The sequence below is a fragment of the Muscardinus avellanarius genome (genome assembly GCF_963383645.1).
Source record: "Muscardinus avellanarius genome assembly, chromosome: 5".
In the NCBI taxonomy this organism is placed as follows: Eukaryota; Metazoa; Chordata; class Mammalia; order Rodentia; family Gliridae; genus Muscardinus; species Muscardinus avellanarius.
The window spans coordinates 83,582,607-83,602,011 of record NC_137790.1 but is presented as its reverse complement, the minus strand read 5'-3'; the positions used below and the strand labels follow the sequence as shown (position 1 = coordinate 83,602,011).

General features: G+C 37.7%; 1 protein-coding gene across 9 annotated transcripts in view; it reads left to right on the top strand.

Annotated features, from left to right (window-relative positions):
* TP63 (tumor protein p63) overlaps positions 1 to 19,405 on the top strand; it is a gene marked incomplete at both ends in the record, with an annotated part of 218,555 nt that overhangs the window by 136,782 nt on the left and 62,368 nt on the right. For 8 of the 9 annotated variants that reach the window (XM_080695815.1, XM_080695814.1, XM_080695817.1 and 5 more), the window contains one exon: positions 6,572 to 6,826. The exons of the other annotated variant lie outside the window; for it this stretch is intronic. In XM_080695815.1, coding sequence (XP_080551941.1) covers positions 6,572 to 6,826 — 255 coding nt within the window. The remainder of the gene's footprint in view (positions 1 to 6,571; positions 6,827 to 19,405) is intronic. 9 annotated transcript variants of the gene reach the window in all.

Here is a 19,405-nt window from a genome sequence, read left to right as displayed (position 1 = left end):
ACGCTAATTGTGTTTAATTTCAGCATAAAACAAACCATCATTCTATGAGGTGGGCCAGATGGGAGAACACTTAAAAATGACAAGCATTTCTCCTTTAGGCAATACTTGTTGAAAATCACTATGCTGCTAATATTGGGGGATGAAAATGTAGTACGATCTTCTGAGGTATAATCAAGTAAGTGCTTTTTAAAGTCAGGGTCATGTTCACAAAAGCTGATCCCTGAAGCTTGAGGTGAAAGGTTAGAACAGCCAAGGAAACTATATATGCTGCTTGAGATGGTTCATATATGTAGGTTTGGCTAGGGCACTCTGGATAAATAAAAACAGTTCTCTCAAGAGCATGTTTTTTTTAAAAAATGGTCTCATGGCCTTTTTTTTAAAGTAGCTTCACAGATGAGCTAACAATTTTAGAATGGGTGCACACTTGGCATTGCATCATCAAATTCAATCTCCTCAGTTAAACAAAGATTTTACCTCAGAGGAAGCTAAGGTCAGGTTGATCAACTCCTTTGCCCTTGTGTATACCCCGCACCAGTGGCAGTGTTGGAACTTATACCTGGTATTATTACCAAATCCTACTTTCAGAGTTCCCTGTGTTTCCAGGATCCACAGAGGAGTGGATATTCCATTCCATAGCCTCATGTAACAGTAACTTAAGCTAGGCGTGGTGGCGCATGCTTGTAATCCCAGCACTTGGGAGGCTGAGACAGGAGGATTGCACAGGTTCGAAGCCAGCCTCAGCTACTTAGTGAGGCTCTCAGCAAGTAAGTGAGACCCTGTTTCCAAATAAAGTATAAAATAGGTCTGGAAGTATAGCCTAGAGGTAGAAAAGCCCCTGGGTTTCACCTCCAGTACCACAAAAAAAGAGGGGGCAGGGGGTATAGCTTGGAATGTCCCTGGGTCCCATCCTCAGACCCGCAAAAGCAAACAAACAAACAACAGTAACTTAAATATTATAATTTATTTCAAATTATAGCAAGGTATTGTTTCCTATAGCAAGTGTCTGTTTGAAGTAAGATGAATTATGATTATAAATCTCAACAGGCATTTCTCCTGTTCCTCTTTTTGTTCCTATTACCATTTTTATTAACACTTTGACTTGTGCTTTGGGCTATTGCCATGTCATCACAAAGAGCTAGTACAAATAGTAACATCAGAGAAAGAGAGATTTTGATATCTCTCCTATAGATAAATAGGTGGAGAAAAATTTTCGGGATCACAAAGTATACTTAAGTTCGTGTTTCCATTGCACTGGTCAGCTGACATGACCGGAATCCGTAATTGATGTTAAATTCTTTATAGATAAATAAATCATCAACACTAAATGAGAATAAATTTATGCATTTAATACTGGGTTTGTTGATAGCAGTATGTACCAATACATTATTATTGGATTTCTAAGAAAAAAATTGGGGCCCATAATATATTTAGAATTTAAGATCATTACAAGGGTATAACCCAGGAAAAAAAAGTAAAATGAAATATCAGGGATTGTATTAATACGGTATTTTAAAAGATAAGTCAGAAGACCTTTAGTCCTCCATTACTATTTTAACTCCCAACATCCAAATTGAAATGTAGTGAACGAACAGCTCAGTCTATAGATGACTATGGGAATGCAAAAGGAATTGGGAAAGACAGAAGACTGACCAACGCATATGAAGAAAACTCGCTTCCTTAATTTGAAATTGATGTTTTTTTTTTTTTTTTTTTTTTAACATGGTTAAAGCAAACAGTTTAGAGCTCCATGTGGTGGCATATGCTTGTAATCACAGTACTTGGGAGGCTAATACAGGAGGATGGCAGGTTTGCAGACAGCCTCAGCTACATAGTGAGGCCCTTTGCAACTCAGTGAGACCCTATTTCAAAATAAAGTATAAAAAATAGGGCTGAAGGTAGAATGCCCCTGAGTTCCATTCCCAATTTCCCCCGTTAGAAAAAAAGCAAACAGTTTGAAATTTACCCTTGGGTTACTCCTTCATGGACCACAGCAGCTCCTTTTTCCAAACACTGTAAGGATATTCTGTGCTGACCTGCTATGTTAGAACCCGGTGACACAGTATGCTTTATTTTTCTGTGGAAAGATCCCCTAGCCTGTGATGAAGCTGATTTTATTCCATTTACATAAACTCATGTTATTTCAGGGTCCAGGTGGCAACTCTACTATTTCACAGTTCTTTTATAGGAAATAAAGCATCTTTCAAATCAGAGGAAATTAATTCTTCTTGCTTTATAAGGGTTATAGTAGCTATCAAAAAATTGTGCTTAATTTTTTATATTTTGTGGAAAAAAGACTGCCTCCTCTTTCAGATAAGATGGGATAGACAAGTAACATTGCTATTCATTCATTATTTGTGTATCTACAGAGAATGTTAATGTTATTCTGAGATCAAGATAACTTGTGGTTAGAAAGGGAAGCCTTGGCCTCCATTTCATTTCAAGTATTCGTGTGTGTGTGTGTGTGTGTGTGTGTGTGTGTGTGTGTGTGTGTGTTACTGGAGTTTGAACCCAGGGGCATTGTACCTCAAACCTATGCCCCAGCCCTATCTTATCTTTTGTTTTGAAACAGGGACTCACTAAGTTGCTGAGAGGCTGACCTGGAACCTGTGATCCTCCTATCTCAGCCTCCCAAGTACTCATTTCAAATAATCTAATAACCATTGTTAAATAAGAAACACATGGGACATGTTGATGAAGCCCCAAAGAATTTTTCTTAGGGCAGGTTTTATGGCTGATATGAAAATGTTATATTCTCGTCTCTAACTCTCTTTCACTTGCTGTTATCAATAGATAATACATTAGCATCCCTGACTAACATTATTTTCCCCTCTGTGTTTATAAAATTAGTGACAGTAACAAGGGAGACCAGTATTGCTGCCACCCCCAGCTTCACTTTGGTGGAAAATGATAGATTTTTTTCACACTGACCTGGGAGAGAGAGAGCAGCTTTATGTGCGTGTTGCACAGGGATGGTTCTCAGAAGGATACTTTACTTTGCTTAATGTTCTGCCATCACTCTTTTGAAATTCTTAATAATTTCGGAACAAGAGATGCTTGTATTTTTGTTTTGCACTGGGCACTGCAAATTATTTTGCTGATCCTGTCTGGTTAACATTTGTTTTTTACTCTGTTGGTCTGCCTTTGGCTTACAATAGACTCTGCCAACCCATGCAATTTCTCTTCAATCAAAGAAATAAGCAAATAAAAACCTCTTTCATAATTCAAATGCACCAATAAAAGTACAAAAATTTAAAAATAAAAATAATAATAAAAATAACTTCTAAAGAACTGTTACTTACCTATGGCAAGCTTTTCACTTACCAGTTTGTGTGTTTGTGTGGTACTGGTGATTGAGCCCAGAGGGATTCTACCTCCAACTTATATCCCCATCCCTTTTTACTTTGTGTTTTGAAATAAGGTCTTACTAGGTTGCTGAGTCTTGCTGTGTTGCTGAAGCTGCTGTCAGACCTATAATCCTAGGTTCCCAAGTACTAGATTCCCAAGTACTAGGATTATAGGTGTGTGCCACCACGCCCTGCTTGACTTACCAATTTTTTTTATAAACTCTGTGAGTATGTGTGTGTGTGTGTGTGTGTTCCTGGAAATTGATTCCAGGGGCTTAAGTAGATTTTTTTAAAATACAGTTTTACTTTGGTATATTTGTTATTTGAGTTCATTTCAAACTAATTTAGTAGTGTTGTGTTTATGCTAAACATAAAACATGAATTCTATTTCTTTAAGTATAATTGGGAAAAAGTTACATTTGAAATGTGTTTTCCCATTTTTATTTTGGATAATAAGCTGACTTTTGCCCAATACTAAGAAATATAGCTTTAAATTAAATAAATCGAGGCATTAGCATTAGGAATAAATTCTGTAGTTTTTATGTATAATAGTTTACCTGGAATTGTATAGAACTTAAAAGAACAGCATTTAAAAGTAAATCTATCAGCATCCACTATGCTCTAATAAAATTTGGAATATAGTTTCTGCTTCTTTTTTCTTTTTTATTATTATTTTTTTCTTGATACTAGGATTGAAACCAGGGGCATTCTACCTCTAAACTATACCCCAGCTCTTTTTATTTTTATTTTGAAACAGGGTCTCCCTAAGTTGCTGAGGCTGGTCTGGAACCTGGGTCTTTTCTGTCACCAGTATGTTCAGTCTCACTACAGTTGCACGGGTCTCCTCTGTGACCCCTTGATAAATGGAATTTCCCTTTTTCTTAAGTCCTTGGAGAATCAATGTGTGTTTGCTCACTCTCTTTTAAAGCCAGGCCCCAAACTATATATATATATATATGCATGAATGAATGTATTGGGGGGAAATTCAAAGGGCCCGTGTTTCTTTGTTCTCATCCAAGCCCACAATTAACTGAAGTTTCTCCTGAGTAGCTAGGAGGTGGAGGAGGTGTGGACCAACAGTCATTTTACTGCCTGCTCAGCCAGGCTCTTTGTCCTTTTAGTCAGGGATGGCTGCCTTCCTGATGGTGCTGCTGTGGGGAAGCACGTGCCTTGGGAGCATTATCTGATTCCTACAGGACGTTCAGGAGTGCTCTGTATACTGACCCTTAACTGGTGCACAAATAACATCTTCTCAGTCCCCTTCCCAGACTGTTGCCTCAGGCCTGGTTACTGAAGCGCTTCTGTTCAGCAGGGGTGTGGGCACCGTTGTACCAGCATCTGCCTGGGGGCTTATTTTTCATCCCCTAGTGGTTCTACCTGCAGTTTGCCACACCTGAAAGGAGAGAAAGCTGAAGACAGAGGATAGGAGAGGGGTAGGGGCTGTAGAAGTCAGAGGGGAAAAAGGCAAGGCAAACAGCTGCTCTTGTCAGCATGGGGATAAGTATAAGGAGATTAATTGTTATTTGCAGAGCAAATGGGGAGGTGGTGTTCGCCCTGGAATGTGAATGCATGAATGTAGTGGGATGGGCGTGCATTGCGACCCCATTAACATTTAGACAGATGCTCTCTGGACTGAATGGAATGGCAGAGTCCCTTTCCCTTCCCCATGCGAAAGAATTGCATTTGAATAAAAGAGATTTAGTATACTTAAAGTTTAAAATTAAAAATGAACTCCAAGCCTCTATTACTTTGTGAGTTTGTTCTTCCTAGATTTCCTGAGTCTGTAGAGTTATGTTCCAGTGGAAGAGCCAGCCTCCTTATTTTCTTTATAAAATATGTACCGACTATGATGCCTTCCTCTTCTTGCTTTTGATTTCCCCCCACTTCATTAGCTTGAAGAAAAAAGGAATGAGATTTCAATGTGTCAGAAAATTTTACAAAGGGAAAACTGCTGCCCTTTCTAGAGATGTGTTCAGTGTGACTATGTTTAAGAACTTATATAGGTTCTTAGCTGATCAGGCTGCTGCCATATGTGATGGCCTTGACATGGCCCTGGACTCAGTGCCAAGGGTTTAGTTTCAAAATTTCTACTCTGCCTATTAACTGATGTTTGTCACTTTCCCTCTCTAGTAGTAATATAGTAAAGTTGTTTTGCTGGTAAAATGGAAAGAAATTAATTCATTGTTTTCATAAACATCTTACTAAGTACTTATTCTGGGCGCTGGCCCATTCAGATAGAAGGCATAAAAGCATCTGACTGATGGAGCTCTCTCAGCTAAAGGACTCCTGAATTACATCAAACACAGGGTTCTATTCATAACTAGATAGTATTTCTTTTATGTGTACATGTTCTACTCTACTTAAGAATAAAGTACTAAAAGAACAGATTTTTTTTTTTAATTGGACCAGGTTTGGGTGCTATAATTGCATGTTATCTTTTAAAATACATGGTTGAAACTGGGTTCAGGAGTTCTTCCCCACAGTTCCAACCACACAGGAGGCTGAGGCCAGTAGATCACTTGAGCCCATGATTTGGGGACCAGCCTGGGCAACATAGCCAGAAAATTCTCAAATATTAATACAGCATATAGTTCAGTTTTCCTAAGCCTGCTACCCATTCCCCTCCTGTCCTTATGAAACTGGTCCTTGGGATCTGAGTGGGCATGATTGGTACTGTGGGATAGAAATTAAAATTATAAAACTAAGAAGTAATTTGAAGATCATCTAATTTGCCCCATATAGAACAACAATTTGATACTTAAACCTCCTTACATCTGTCAAGTGGTCTTTCTCATTCTGAATTTGATAACTTCTCTACCCTACAAAAAATAATTAAATAAATAAAGGGAGTAATAGTCTTTCTTTATTTTAAAGAATTCCTAAGCAGCTACTTGCCTAGCTTGTGAATAAGCTATTCTATACTTTCAGATACTTGAGGATACCAGCCACTAAGGGCTGCCATAGAACTATGTGAACTGTTGAGATCAATACAAAACACACACAGAGACACAGACACCACACACACACACACACACACACACACACACACACACACACACTCCTTCTCTTGGTGTTTCAGTATATCACAAATTTCTGGTTTACTTTGTATGTAAAGCATGTCCACTGAAGGTCGATCTCCGTTGCATGCATGTGCCAAACAGAGACTTTTTTGAAGCACTGGTCTGTGGCTTCCATGACTAACACCAGGCTTTCTGGTGTCTTTGCAGCCACAGTACACAAACCTGGGGCTCCTGAACAGCATGGACCAGCAGATTCAGAACGGCTCCTCATCCACAAGCCCCTACAACACAGATCACGCGCAGAACAGCGTCACGGCGCCCTCGCCATATGCGCAGCCCAGCTCTACCTTCGATGCCCTTTCACCATCTCCTGCCATCCCCTCGAATACAGACTACCCGGGCCCACACAGCTTTGACGTTTCCTTTCAGCAGTCTAGCACAGCCAAGTCAGCCACCTGGACGGTAAGCGCGCCTGACATACACTGCCATCAACCCTTACTCTAAGTACAAGGATCCCACCTGTCATCTTACAAAGATTCCCACCAACTCCAATTTAGAGATTCCTCATTGAATGGTGGAAAGTTTGTTTCTGATTATTTAACATTGAACTAGAGAGAGAGAAAGTGCCTTTAATGGGAAAAGCCCTACCCAGTCTGGGAACTGAACCCTGGCGGTCTAGTTGGCTCCTAGCCAGCAATGCCAGCCCCTGTCTGTGTTCTTGCCTGCTTCACACTGTGATGAGGTATGAAGTGTTATCAGAAGAACACAAAGCATCATGCCGAGGAGAAGTATCATAGGATATGTGTTTATTGTCTCCAGAATGTGGGGTGTTTACTAGTCTCACTTTTGGGCAAATGTAAATGTCACTTTAAGAAGTAACTTCTTAAAATTGAAAGAATACAATATGATAAAAATTATGACAGTAAGATCCCATTTGCAAAGAATGAATGAATATGTTTATGCATATTGATTCTATAATGTGAATCATAATTTATTGATGGGTATATATTTGTTAAATTTTGAAAAAAAATTGTAGATTCTACGACTATTCATAAGAAACCTGAGTTGGTCTAAAAAGACATGTTGGGGGGAAAAGGTAACTTTTCTATGAGAATGAATGTACATTTTTTTAAAAATTAAAAAAGAATGTTAATTCTGCTTTATAGTTTATTTGTAACACTTTATAACATGAATAAAACTCAGATGTAAGGGGAGAAACCTACAAAGCATTCATCAATCAGTTATACGCAAGACCAAAGCGGCATCCATGTCTATCAAATAGTTTATTATGGCATGGATTATAGAAATGCTTCGACGTATCTTTATTTAAAATTTGCTTTAGAGTTATTTTTACAGTTTTTTTTCTTGGACAAATATGAATCTTTGGAAAATATTCTTTCATTTTTATCTATGTATAATATCTTCACTATTGCTTTAATTCAGCTGTATGGAGTTTATTAAGTAATCTACATTCATAGTCTTTATTATGTTCCAATATCTTTTCATATCTGTTCTCTTTTTTACCTCCTGGCTTGGCAAAGTGGATAGGACAAGTCTTATAATTCCTTTCCTAGTAAGAAAAGCCGAAGAACACGGAGATTAATATTCGTGACAACCTTGCAGTCACCGATGCTTTTATGTAGCTGGTCTATTTCTGATTTCCCTTTTCCCCCTTTCTGTGTTGTATTTTTTTCTCTTTTTCTTTTACCACCATTTCACATCAGGATGTCCCTAGATTTTCTAAAAATAAGTTATATTTGTGATTTTCTTTCATGGTTTGAGAAGCAGTTCTATAACCATTTATATTTCATTAGTTAAGTACATATAGTAGCTTAAGCATCAATGTTCCTTCATGTTACTTATCATTGTGTCATAAGTTTTTAGTAGTTTTAGTGTCTTTTATATTTGAAATCCTAGAGATGGATACTGCAGGTGAGTAACCTTAAATAGTTGTTAGATTGGTCTAAGTAATATTTTGTTGATGGGCCATAAGAACAAACTATTTTATAAATGGGATATACACCTCTTAGTATAATGGTCACCAATTGGCCATTCACAGCCACTGATTTTCAAGGCTAACAGCTCCCTGTTTTGTTTACTGGTCAGGACTCTGCTTATAACCATCCCCTCAGACAAACCCACTTATTTTGAGGTCCCTAAATGATTAACTGCTTCTCTTTCAAAACTGTTTAAGAGTCATATATGTAATGTTTGCTGGAAATATAATAACAGATCAATATTTCTCCCTTCCTCCTTTTCTACCTCTTCAAACAGAAATGTCAAAAGTCGATGCAGTGAGCATACTCCTAAACCATCCTTTCTCAATTTCATTTCTTAGAAAAGTAAATTGTCTCACAAAAAAAGGGCTGGGGGGGGTCTCTACGTAAATGAATAATTAGAAAGAAAATAAAGAATTTTGTCATAGAACACTGATAAATTTTTTCTTCTTTATGACATCAATAATATTACTACCTTGAAAATAGGCATAAGCATTTAGGTAATGGGGAAAGAATCTTGATCGAGAACAGAAAAACACGGATTCTCATCTTGATCATCTGTGTGACCTTAGTCAGTCACTTCACCATTCTAGACTTTAATGCTTGCATCAGATTAAAAAGAGAATAGTGAAAACTATTTTATTTTATGAAGGTGAGATGACAGCGTGAATAAGCAGGATATAAAGTGTTTAGAAAGAAGTAACTTCTCACCAAGTAAGCTTCCTGCCATTCATGAGTAACCTTTGTCAAGTGGCTTTGCATCTCTTAGATTTCTGCTCAGTTATCTACTGTTTATACTGTAGGTTTAGAAAATAAGGATCCTACTAGTATATCACATGGTATTTATATATTTATTAAATCTGTTCCTTGCTCACAAGCAGGCTTATTTCAGGCTCTGTTGCATTTCTTCTAAATCTAGGACACTTAAACCCTTATCTTAGTAGCTGCTGAGATTGCCTAAAAAGATGGGATGTTCTTAGTCATGGACACCTGTGTCTTGTACACAGCATCATCTAATTCTTTACATCAAATGATATATCCTTACATTTATACATAGGTGTAACATTTTTAAAAGAATTTTCTCATATATTTATTTCAGTCAAGCCTCACAACCAAATCTGTTATCCCCACTTGTATAACTGAGGAAACTTCAAGAAATAAAAGTTGCAAAGGCTAATCATTAGCCTAAGAGGAAGAGGAATCCAAGTCCCATCATTCTGGTTTAAGTCTCTTCTCAGTCCTAGCTAGACCGTCTCCTTTTGACTGCTGAAAGGTCAGGGCACATCAGAACAGGCAGACCCTGTCAAGTATGGAGCTTGCTTCTTCTGTCCAGTTATACTTTTGTGCTATATTAGACAGCACCTATATCTTAGGCATCTATACATTTAAAGCAATTTTTCAAAATGAAATGCTACATTTTAGAACTACCCACCATTAGAAACAGCAGAACCAGCTGTCATTAGGGTGAGCCATGCTTGTTGCATAGCCTTCTGATATTCAAAAAACAAGATCTTTTCAGTGCCATTTATCACTTGTCATCATCCCCTGCCTAGTTTTCCCTTTGAATTTTTCTGTTTTTTCCCTCAGAATTACTGTCAAAATATAACTAGCATATTTAAAGTATATATGCATTTTTCCTTTGCCTCTTTCTACATTTTAAAGAATAAATGTGATGATGGCTCCAGTTCTATAAAAATATGGAATTTATTTTAAACTTCCAAAGACATAAAGAGTGATAAAAATTTTCATATTCTTTATTTTATACACACACACACATCCTCTGAACTAACACTTAATGTAAGATTTGGTTTCAGATTTTCTCATTTCCACAATTAACACTTGTTAAAGAGACCTTTCACTTAGCACCATCTACTACTGTTCTAGTATTGTAGATGGAATCATCAGGCATGGGACAATTGAAATAATTATACTATGTAAGTGGCAAGAAGTAAGTTTAGGCTTCAACTCTGAAATGTACTGGCATCATATCCCCTCCAAATTCAATCCCTCTAGACCTTACTGAACCTCACTTTTCTCATCTACTAATGGGAATGGCTGTACTTTACTTGTCCTGAAGATTACATGACTAATCGATCAGTGTACCTGTGAGTGCCTTGCTAGTTACAGGCAGACAAGTCTACACTGAGTTCAGATTTGGATCCTTTTGTAGTTTCCTTACGAGTTCAATTGGACAGCAAGTAGTAATTTGACAGAATGGAAAGTAAAATGTCTACTACTTTTTTCTTTCCTGTAATTTTTTGGGCCATTGGCATGCATACCCCAGCCCCAAGGGACTTTGATGCTATCCACTATCCAAATATATGAATAGATGACATAGGTTGATAACAGAATACAGACCTGCAGCTGGCTGAGCTGCCTCCTGGGCCTGCCCATGCAGATGCCAGCTCTCCTTGCCAGCGAGGAAGAGCTTGTTCCAGAACAAAGACCTGTGTGCTTCAGATATTTATTCCTCACTTAACTCTGCTTTATGCATGGGGATGTCTTTTATTTGTTTATTTTTGCAGTACTGGCGATGGAACCCAGGGGCATTCTACCTCCGAGCTACACCCCAGCCCTATTTTGTATTCCTTTCTTGTGTGTGGTGGTACTGGGGTTCCTGGAAACCCTTCTACCTCCAGCTACACTCCCAGACCTATTTTTTAATTTTTATTTGGAAACAGGGTATCTTAAGCCAGCGTGGCTGGCATCGAACCTGCACACCTGGCTTATTCTTTATTTTGAGACAGGGTCTCACTGAGTTTCAAAGGGCCTGAGTAGCTGAGGCTGTCCGCAAACTGCGATCCTCCTGTCTCAGCCTCCCCAATGCTGGGATTACAAGCATGCGCCACCATGCCTGGCTTGGTGCTGCCTTTTATATTCACCATGTTAAATAAAGGATAACAGCAGCCTTTGCTTATTGAAGAGTCTTTATATTAATTTACAGTAACAAACTAGTGAAAGCAATGTAAACCAGTGGGGAACAGGTTCGGGAAATTGTAACAAATCTTTATCAAAATCCTGTGTGACTATTAAGCAGAAACCTGTAAAATGCCGTGGGTGGTGTTGGGAAGTCTTTTATCCCCACTTGAGAACTGAGAGGACTGGTGAGCACTCCCGTGTTAAGGGCCAAGTGCTTTCACTGTGCTAGACTCCAGTGATGATACCACTCCGTGAATATAGATGTCTGTATTTATTATTGGCCTCATTCACCTTTAATCATTTGAAACTGTATTTTAATTTTTGTTTTTGTTGAATATATATATATATATATATATATATATATATATATATATATCCTGGCACACAGAACATACTATATTAACACAGTGTGAAAATCCTCACGTAAGGTTTTTGCTTTTTGTGTTTTATTTTGTTTTGTTTGGGGGAGGGTTTTTAGTACTTGGAGTTGAGCCCAGGGGCATTCTAACTCTGAGCTACACCCCAGCCCTTTTTGATGTTTTTATTTTATTTTGAAAAAGAGTCTTGCTAAATTGCTGTGGATCTTGCTAAGTTGCTGAGGCTGGCCTGAAGCCTGCAATCCTCATCTCTCAGCCTCCCAAGTACTAGGATTGTAGACATACACCACTGTGCTCAGCTTGCTTTTTGTATTTTTATTGTGTTGAGACTGATGGAATACCACTGAATTGGGGATGAAGGATCCCTTTTTGTTATTATGTCTCTCTCTTGTCATGAATGTCAAGGTCTATTAGGACAGACAGTTTGACTTCAAGCCGAGCACAACATCAGACATATAGTAGGCCCTTGATAAAGATGGAAGCCATTGTAGTTTCAAATAATATCCCTCATTTCTGACCTTGACTTTTTTTTTTTTTTTTTTGCGGTACTGGGGATGGAACCTAGAGGCATTGTACCTCCAAGCTACAACTCCAGCCCTACTTTTTAGTCTTTTTATTTTTGAAACAGGGTTTCACTGAGTTACGAAGGGCCTCGCTAAGTAGCTGAGGCTGTCTGAGAACCGCGCTCCTCCAGTCTCTGCCTCCAAGTGCTGGGATTACAAGCATGTGCCACCACGCCTGGCCTGACCCTGACTCTTAACTGCCCATCAGTTTGGTCCCTTCTGCCTCTAGCCATGGTTTACAGAGAGCAATTTTCCTTCACCTCTCCTAATCATGCCAGACTCCCGTCATGTTCAGAGCTTTGAAGAATCTGACTTGAGCAAGTGGAGAGATTAGGGAGGTGTCATTTGAAAGGGGAACAGCCTGTTCCCAGGAGAGTTCCATGGATCCCAGCACATTGTCACAGTCTTGCAAACTTCTCCCCTTGGCTCTGTAGGCAGGCGGGCTGGGGCTGAGATGCTCGCCCAAGGCCCACCCTCCCTGTCATCAGGTTACCTGTAATGTAAGACTTTCAGAAAAAGGCTGCCAGCTCTGCAGAAATCCAATGCAAGCCAGCCCATTGCGTGGCACTCTGGAATGTTGTCTCTTAAGAATAGCCCATCAAAGGACGATGTACAGACAACCCTTTCGGTGGTAAATATGATTTATCGGCTTCCTTTCACAAAGGAAGCACGAAAGCACTTCTGAGCTGGAGATGTTGCTCAGTGGCAAAGCACAGGCTTGGTATATGCAAGGCTTTGCGTTGACTCCTCAGCACTGCCAAAAAAATAAAAATAAAAAAGGATGACTTCTCCTCTCAAAGTTTGAGCCCTACATAGGGCTTGATCAAGTGTGTGGCTATTCGATTTCAATGGTGAAGGACAGGAAAGAAATCATTAATCAGTGGCAGTGATATATTTGCTCAGACTGAGGTTATTTACAGCTCTTGCCATGGCTTTTTTATAAAACACCTGTGATACATATAGAGATGCCTTTCTGAATCCCTCCCATGATGAAGAAAAAATAATAACCTTGTGCATATTAATTTGTTATCCGTACAGCGGATATTTTCGTCAAGATAGAGAATCAGATCATCAGGCCCCCACATCCGACAAGTCACTTTGATTAGTAGTAGGCTGCCTCTGAGGGAGAAAGTTCAGGTACCCAGGGACAACGAGGCTGCACGAGTGGGCTAAGCAGTGAGTGGAACGCAGGGTGGCTGGAGGAGCCTGCACTGCCTGCCCCCAGGGTCATCTGCTTAGGACCCCAGCCTGCTATCCTCGGGGAATGGCAGTCTAGCATTATAAGATGGATTTTCAAAAAGCAACTAGAAACCTGGATTTGCATGGGATGTCTCCAGATCTTTAAGTGGTAATACTAATTTTTTGTTTAAGTGATAACACACTATTGGCCAAAGAAAACAGTAAGCAGGCCGAATGCCATCCAGTGCAATGTGCTAACCATGACAAGGGAGGATGGAAGTTTAAATAAAAGCTGCAAGTTTCAGCAAGTGTCCTAGGGAAGGCTCACTAGTAGGTGTGTTTCATTCAACAGTAATAATTCTCTATCCCTTTCAAAAGAGATACAGACTAAAACTTTGCAATATTTCACTGAGCAATACATTACCATGATATATTTTTTACCATTTATTCTTAACGGTAAAGACCCTTCCTACTGTCTTATGTCTATAATATTTTATGTTTATAAAAATTTCTGATGGTAACATAGTGTTGGGTACTTGGTCAAATATTTTATTTGTTTCTGTTCTTATCATTAGAGAATTTATAGAACTCTATAACTTAACTCTAAAATTAACCAAAGCTGTAATCAGAAAAGGGCACTGAGATTTAAAGAGCTCCAAATCAATTTTCTCAGCTTACTAACTGATGGTTTATTTTTAATTGGCACATAGAGAGTGTTGTGGAACAAAAATCACTTGAAAATTGATGCATAAACAGAGAATAATGTCATAAGAATTTTTTAATGACTCAAGAAAAATACAGTGTATCATTAAGGTAAACAGAGATCTCTTAAAATGAATATGTACTTAAAGTCATCCTTGAATGCTGTGTGCTGTTTATCGTGGGATCCTTGCTTCCCGTGTATTCCCATCGATGAGCTTTGCACCGTCTCCTCCTGTTTGCATCCCCCTCCAGAATTAGCCATTTCCACAGTGTGGTCAAGTCTGCACAAGAGTTCCCACCCTCTTTGAGGAATAGCAAATACAGTTTCTCATGAAGAGTATTTTTTCAATCAGCTATCATTTAATGAGTAAAAGCAACTGCATATAAAATAAAGCCTTGTGACTTCATATCAATGGCAATTAGCAGATTTGCTTAGGTTACTGTGACCTAGAGGAAACTTGAGATAAGGTAGCTTTTCTGCCCACGATCTTCTAATCCTTCTAAGTTAAAGAATTTATTATAGAATAAAAAACTAAATAAATGTTAGACTGTATGAAGCCCTGTAGATTTGTTGTAGACATGGAATCATTTTTAGAATAAGGAACCCTGTCATTATCTATATAGAGGCCTAAAGGTAATGATCTTAGTAGATACCTCTCTGCTGTTATTTAACAATGATTGTGACTTTATCTTCAGGCTCCACTGGGCTGAAATTTAAAAGAAAGCCAGAGACCATAAATCTAATTTATTGTGAGGCGAAGTTTAAAATATTCTCGCTTCACAAATAGAATGAATCTTCTCGTTTTATTTTAATCTGATAATGAGCATTATAACTTATCACCTTGTTATTGTATCAGAAAGGTCTGAAAATAGGAGACCTAAAATTGATATGTTTTATGCAGACGTAATATTGAAATTTCATATTTTTTCAATAAAACAAACTCTTCCTGGGTTATTGTCTAGGTTTTTACTTTTGATTTTCTTTCTATACTGTTGAACCTGCGTTATCTACACCAGATTTTATAAAAGATATACTGAGTCGTGAGGATTTTTTCAAAAGACTTTTTTCTTTAAATGATTTACAAATTGTATTAAATAAGAGCAATGATTATTTAGAGGCTGAAGGTGAGAAGTCATCTGACATGCTTCTGAAGACTGTAGTTCCTAAGGGAGGCCAGAGGGCTCAGAAGGACCACTTTGGGTAATAATCAGCCATGTGAACTGGGGCGGGTGTTTTTTTTCTCTGCCCATCTGTTAAATGGGTATTATAGTATTTACTTGGCAGGATGGCTGGAGGCTTAACTAAAGTTTAGGAAATGCTTCGTGCACCTGAGAGATGAAGCTCTAAGAACATAATATATTATTATCTCATCCTGGAATTTTGCTGCTTGCATTTATCTTCCTGAATACTGCATCATATCCAGGTTTACAATTTGAGCAGTTTTCCAAGATTTTCCATTCTATACAAAGACATGACATGAAACGATATAAACATAAAAGTTCCTAGACCCAAATATGGAATGAAAAGATTTTTTTTTCTTTTTTGTGGTACTGAGGGTTGAACTCAGGGGCATTCTGCCTCTGAGCTACTCCCCCAGCCCCATTTTTAAAATTCTTTTTTTTAAAGAGGGTCTCACTAAGTTGCAGAGGACCTCAATAAATAGATGAAGCTAGTCACAAACCTGTGATCCTCCTGTCTCAGCCTCCTAAGTACTGGGATTACACACATGTGCCACCATGCCCAGCTTATTTTTCTAATGTAAAATATTTTTTTTTATTTTTCTTTTTTGTGGTACTGGGGGGTAGAACCCAGAGGTTTCCTACCTCCAGGCTATACTCCTATTCTACCACCCTGTACCCAATTAAGATGTATGACTACAATGCACCAATAAAATATTTAAAAAACAAACATTATTAATTTGATCTTATACCCAGTAAAGAGAGTTTCAAATTTAGTCATTTCCTTGGTCATGAGACCAATTTACACTCTTTTTGGCTAAAAATGTTAAAATGAGCTTGCATATTTATGTACATATAAATATAGTTACTTTAGAGTAATAACTGAATTAATTTCTACTAATTATAATATGATAATTTGGAATAGAATGATATTTCTTCATTTTGCCTCTCCCCTACTTACAGTTTTCTATTAACTTTTGTGTTAATTTGAGGTTTTCATGTTTATAAATCAGAGCCCTGAAGTTAATATGAATTGCTTCCACTCTTTTTCTCCCCTTCTTTGTGTTCTCAGAAGAGCTAATCACATTTTCTCATTACTATAATTATCAATTATACTTTGACCAAGGAGTTTACATCAAGTAAGTCATAGATATGATTAACCATATGTCATAAAAGCAAAGGCATTACTATTCTAAGCCACTAGAATCATTTAAAATAGCAGAATGATTCTCATAGTTCTATAAACTTTACTTAAATATTTTGCATGCCTTAACATATACGTGTTGAGTTTTAACAAATTTGCAACAGTTGTTTTATAAAACTGCCTTATATAAAATTAATTTCTGTGATAATAAATATTATAATTGACTTTTTTGCAGTACTGGGGATTAAATTTAGGGGCATTCTATATCAAAGCTACACCCCTAGCCCTATTTTTATTCTTTTTTTTTTTTTTTTTTTTGTCTTGGTGGTACTGGAGATGGAACTCAGGGGCCTTCTACCTCTGGGCTACACTCCCAGAATTTTTTTTGGAAACAGGGTCTCTTAAACCAGTAGAGGCTGGCTTCGAACCAGCATAATACTCCTGTCTCAGCCTCCCAAGCATGGGGATTACAAGCATGCCCCACCAAGCCCCGGCTATTCTTTATTTTGAAACAAAGTCTCACTAAGTTGCAGAGGGCCTCAGTAAGTAGCTGAGACTGGTCACAAACCTGTGATCCTCCTGTCTCAGCCTCCCAAGTACTAGGATAATAAGTGCATGTCACCATGCCCAGCTTTCTAATTGACATTTTGACATGTCAGAAATGTGTTGCATTTACATTTCTTAAAATTTTCTATAGGGAACTAGAGTAGATACCTATACCCTGTATTCCTATTGCTAGAAATTATATTTAAAAATCACATACTGTAGACCAGTCTTTATTTTAAGAAATAGAATCAATTTTGACGATATTATTAAAGATTTTGCTTGTAAAAAATGCATCCATATCTTACTAAATTTGAAAATGCAGTTTACGTGTGTGTGTTATTCTTTCCTGATACATCACTCTCCAATGAATAATGGTCCTGAGCAGATAGCCATAAAAGACAATAGATATGAGAAGAGTTTGGAGTATTAACTGGAAGAATTCTAGTTTAAAGCTTGGTGTAGAGGAGGACTATTTAGCAAATAATATGTGCTTAGAGCCAGGGCTTATCTTTACATATCATTTATTAGTTCTATCACCTAAGCTTACTATTTTAATACTTCTAAACATTCTAAACAACAATGGAATTAGTAGACAGTGTTTTTTCTTTTGAAATGATAGTTGGCAATTAGAGCAGATTGGTCAATAGTGAAATAGAAAGGTTTTATCTGGAATAACTTGTTCTTTTTTTGTGGGGAGGTGAGTCTGGGGATGGAACCCAAGGCATTCGACCTCCAAGCTCTACCCCTGCCCTATTTTTTTTTTCTTTTTAATTTGAAACAGGGTCTCACTAAGTTGCAGAGGACCTCACTAAGTAACTGAGGCTGTCCGCGAACTGCGATCCTTCGGTCTCAGCTTCCTGAATGCTGGGATTACAATCCTGTGCCACCACACCCCACTTGGAATATCTTTTTCTATACTTTCCCCGTTAAAATGCATGTTTAGAAAGATGTCTTTGTAGTGATGATTAATAATCTCTTTCAGAATCAACTCACATCAAAAGGTAACCTTTTTTTCTTTTACTTATTCTAATACCCATCCGGTGTTCACAAGTATAAATAACACACATTGTTTTAAATTTTTTTGTCTAACTTTATTCCCTTTCAGTTTGGGAAGATATTGGACAAGTAACTGCTTTTAATATTGTAAAAATCAGTCTTTGTTTTGTTTTTCCTTTTGTGGTACTGAAGATTAAACCCAGGGGCACTCTTCCGCTGAGCTACATCCCTAGACCTTTTTATTTTTTATTTTGAGACATGATCTGGCTAAGTTGCAGGGGTATCCTTGAACTTCTGATCCTCCTGCCTCAGCATCCCAAGCAGCTGGAATTACAGGTGTGTACCACCAAATCAGTCTTTCAAAAACTGTCGCTTATACTTTTGGATGTAAACATAACAAGTGCATATTTTACAGATTATATTTTATGTCTGAGAAACATCACATGATTTAATCAACACTAACCATCTATATACCTTTTTATTAAAAGCTACATAAGTAGTGATGTAAATGAGGAGCCCAAGGTCTAGACAGAGAAAGAAATCTCAGCCCCAGAAACATAAGAAATTATAGACTTTCTGTCTACTTTTACAGATGTAAATAGGTAGCCATTTGTATAGGCTTCTATAATATATCCATATTTCAGAATGGATTTCTTACCTAGAACACAATTGCTTTCAATTGTGATGTTTTTCTTTACACAAGTGTGATAGGTATAGATGTTAATAGGTGTTAGAATTGGGCTGGGATCAGGTAAATGCAAATCAATTCCCCAACTAACATTTCATCTCCCTCCAACTAGAATGGCAGTACTCTAGAATACAAATAGTAATAAATGTTGGTGAGGAAGTGGGGCAAAAAGAACACTTGTATACTGTTGGTGGGAATGTAAATTAGCACAATCCCTATAGCAATCAGAATGGAGGGTTCTCAAAGAACTAGGTATGAAAGTGCTGCCATATGACCCAGCTATACCAATCCTCAGTATTTATCCAAAAGAATGTATATTTGCAGACTATAATAATGCATGCATAACTATGTTTATAGCAGCACAATTTACAGTAGCCAAACTATTAAATGAGCTTAAATATTTGTCAACAGATGAATGGATAGAGAAAATTTGGTACGTATACACAGCACAGTTTTACTTAGCCATTAAGAAGAACAAATTATGTCATTTGCAGGAAAATGGATGGAACCGGAGAACATTATGTTAAGACTGGAAATAAACCAGTTTCAGAAAGTCATATTTTTTTATTTCTCATATGTAGAATATAAAGGAGGAAAAAGGGGCGCTCTCATAAAATCAGAAGGGAGACCTGTAAAGTAGAGGAAGGGGATGAGGGAGAGGGAGGAATAGAGGAAAAGGACTGGGAAACTAAATTTACTAGATGATCTTATGGGCACGTATGAGGAAATCACAATAAATCCCAATACAATG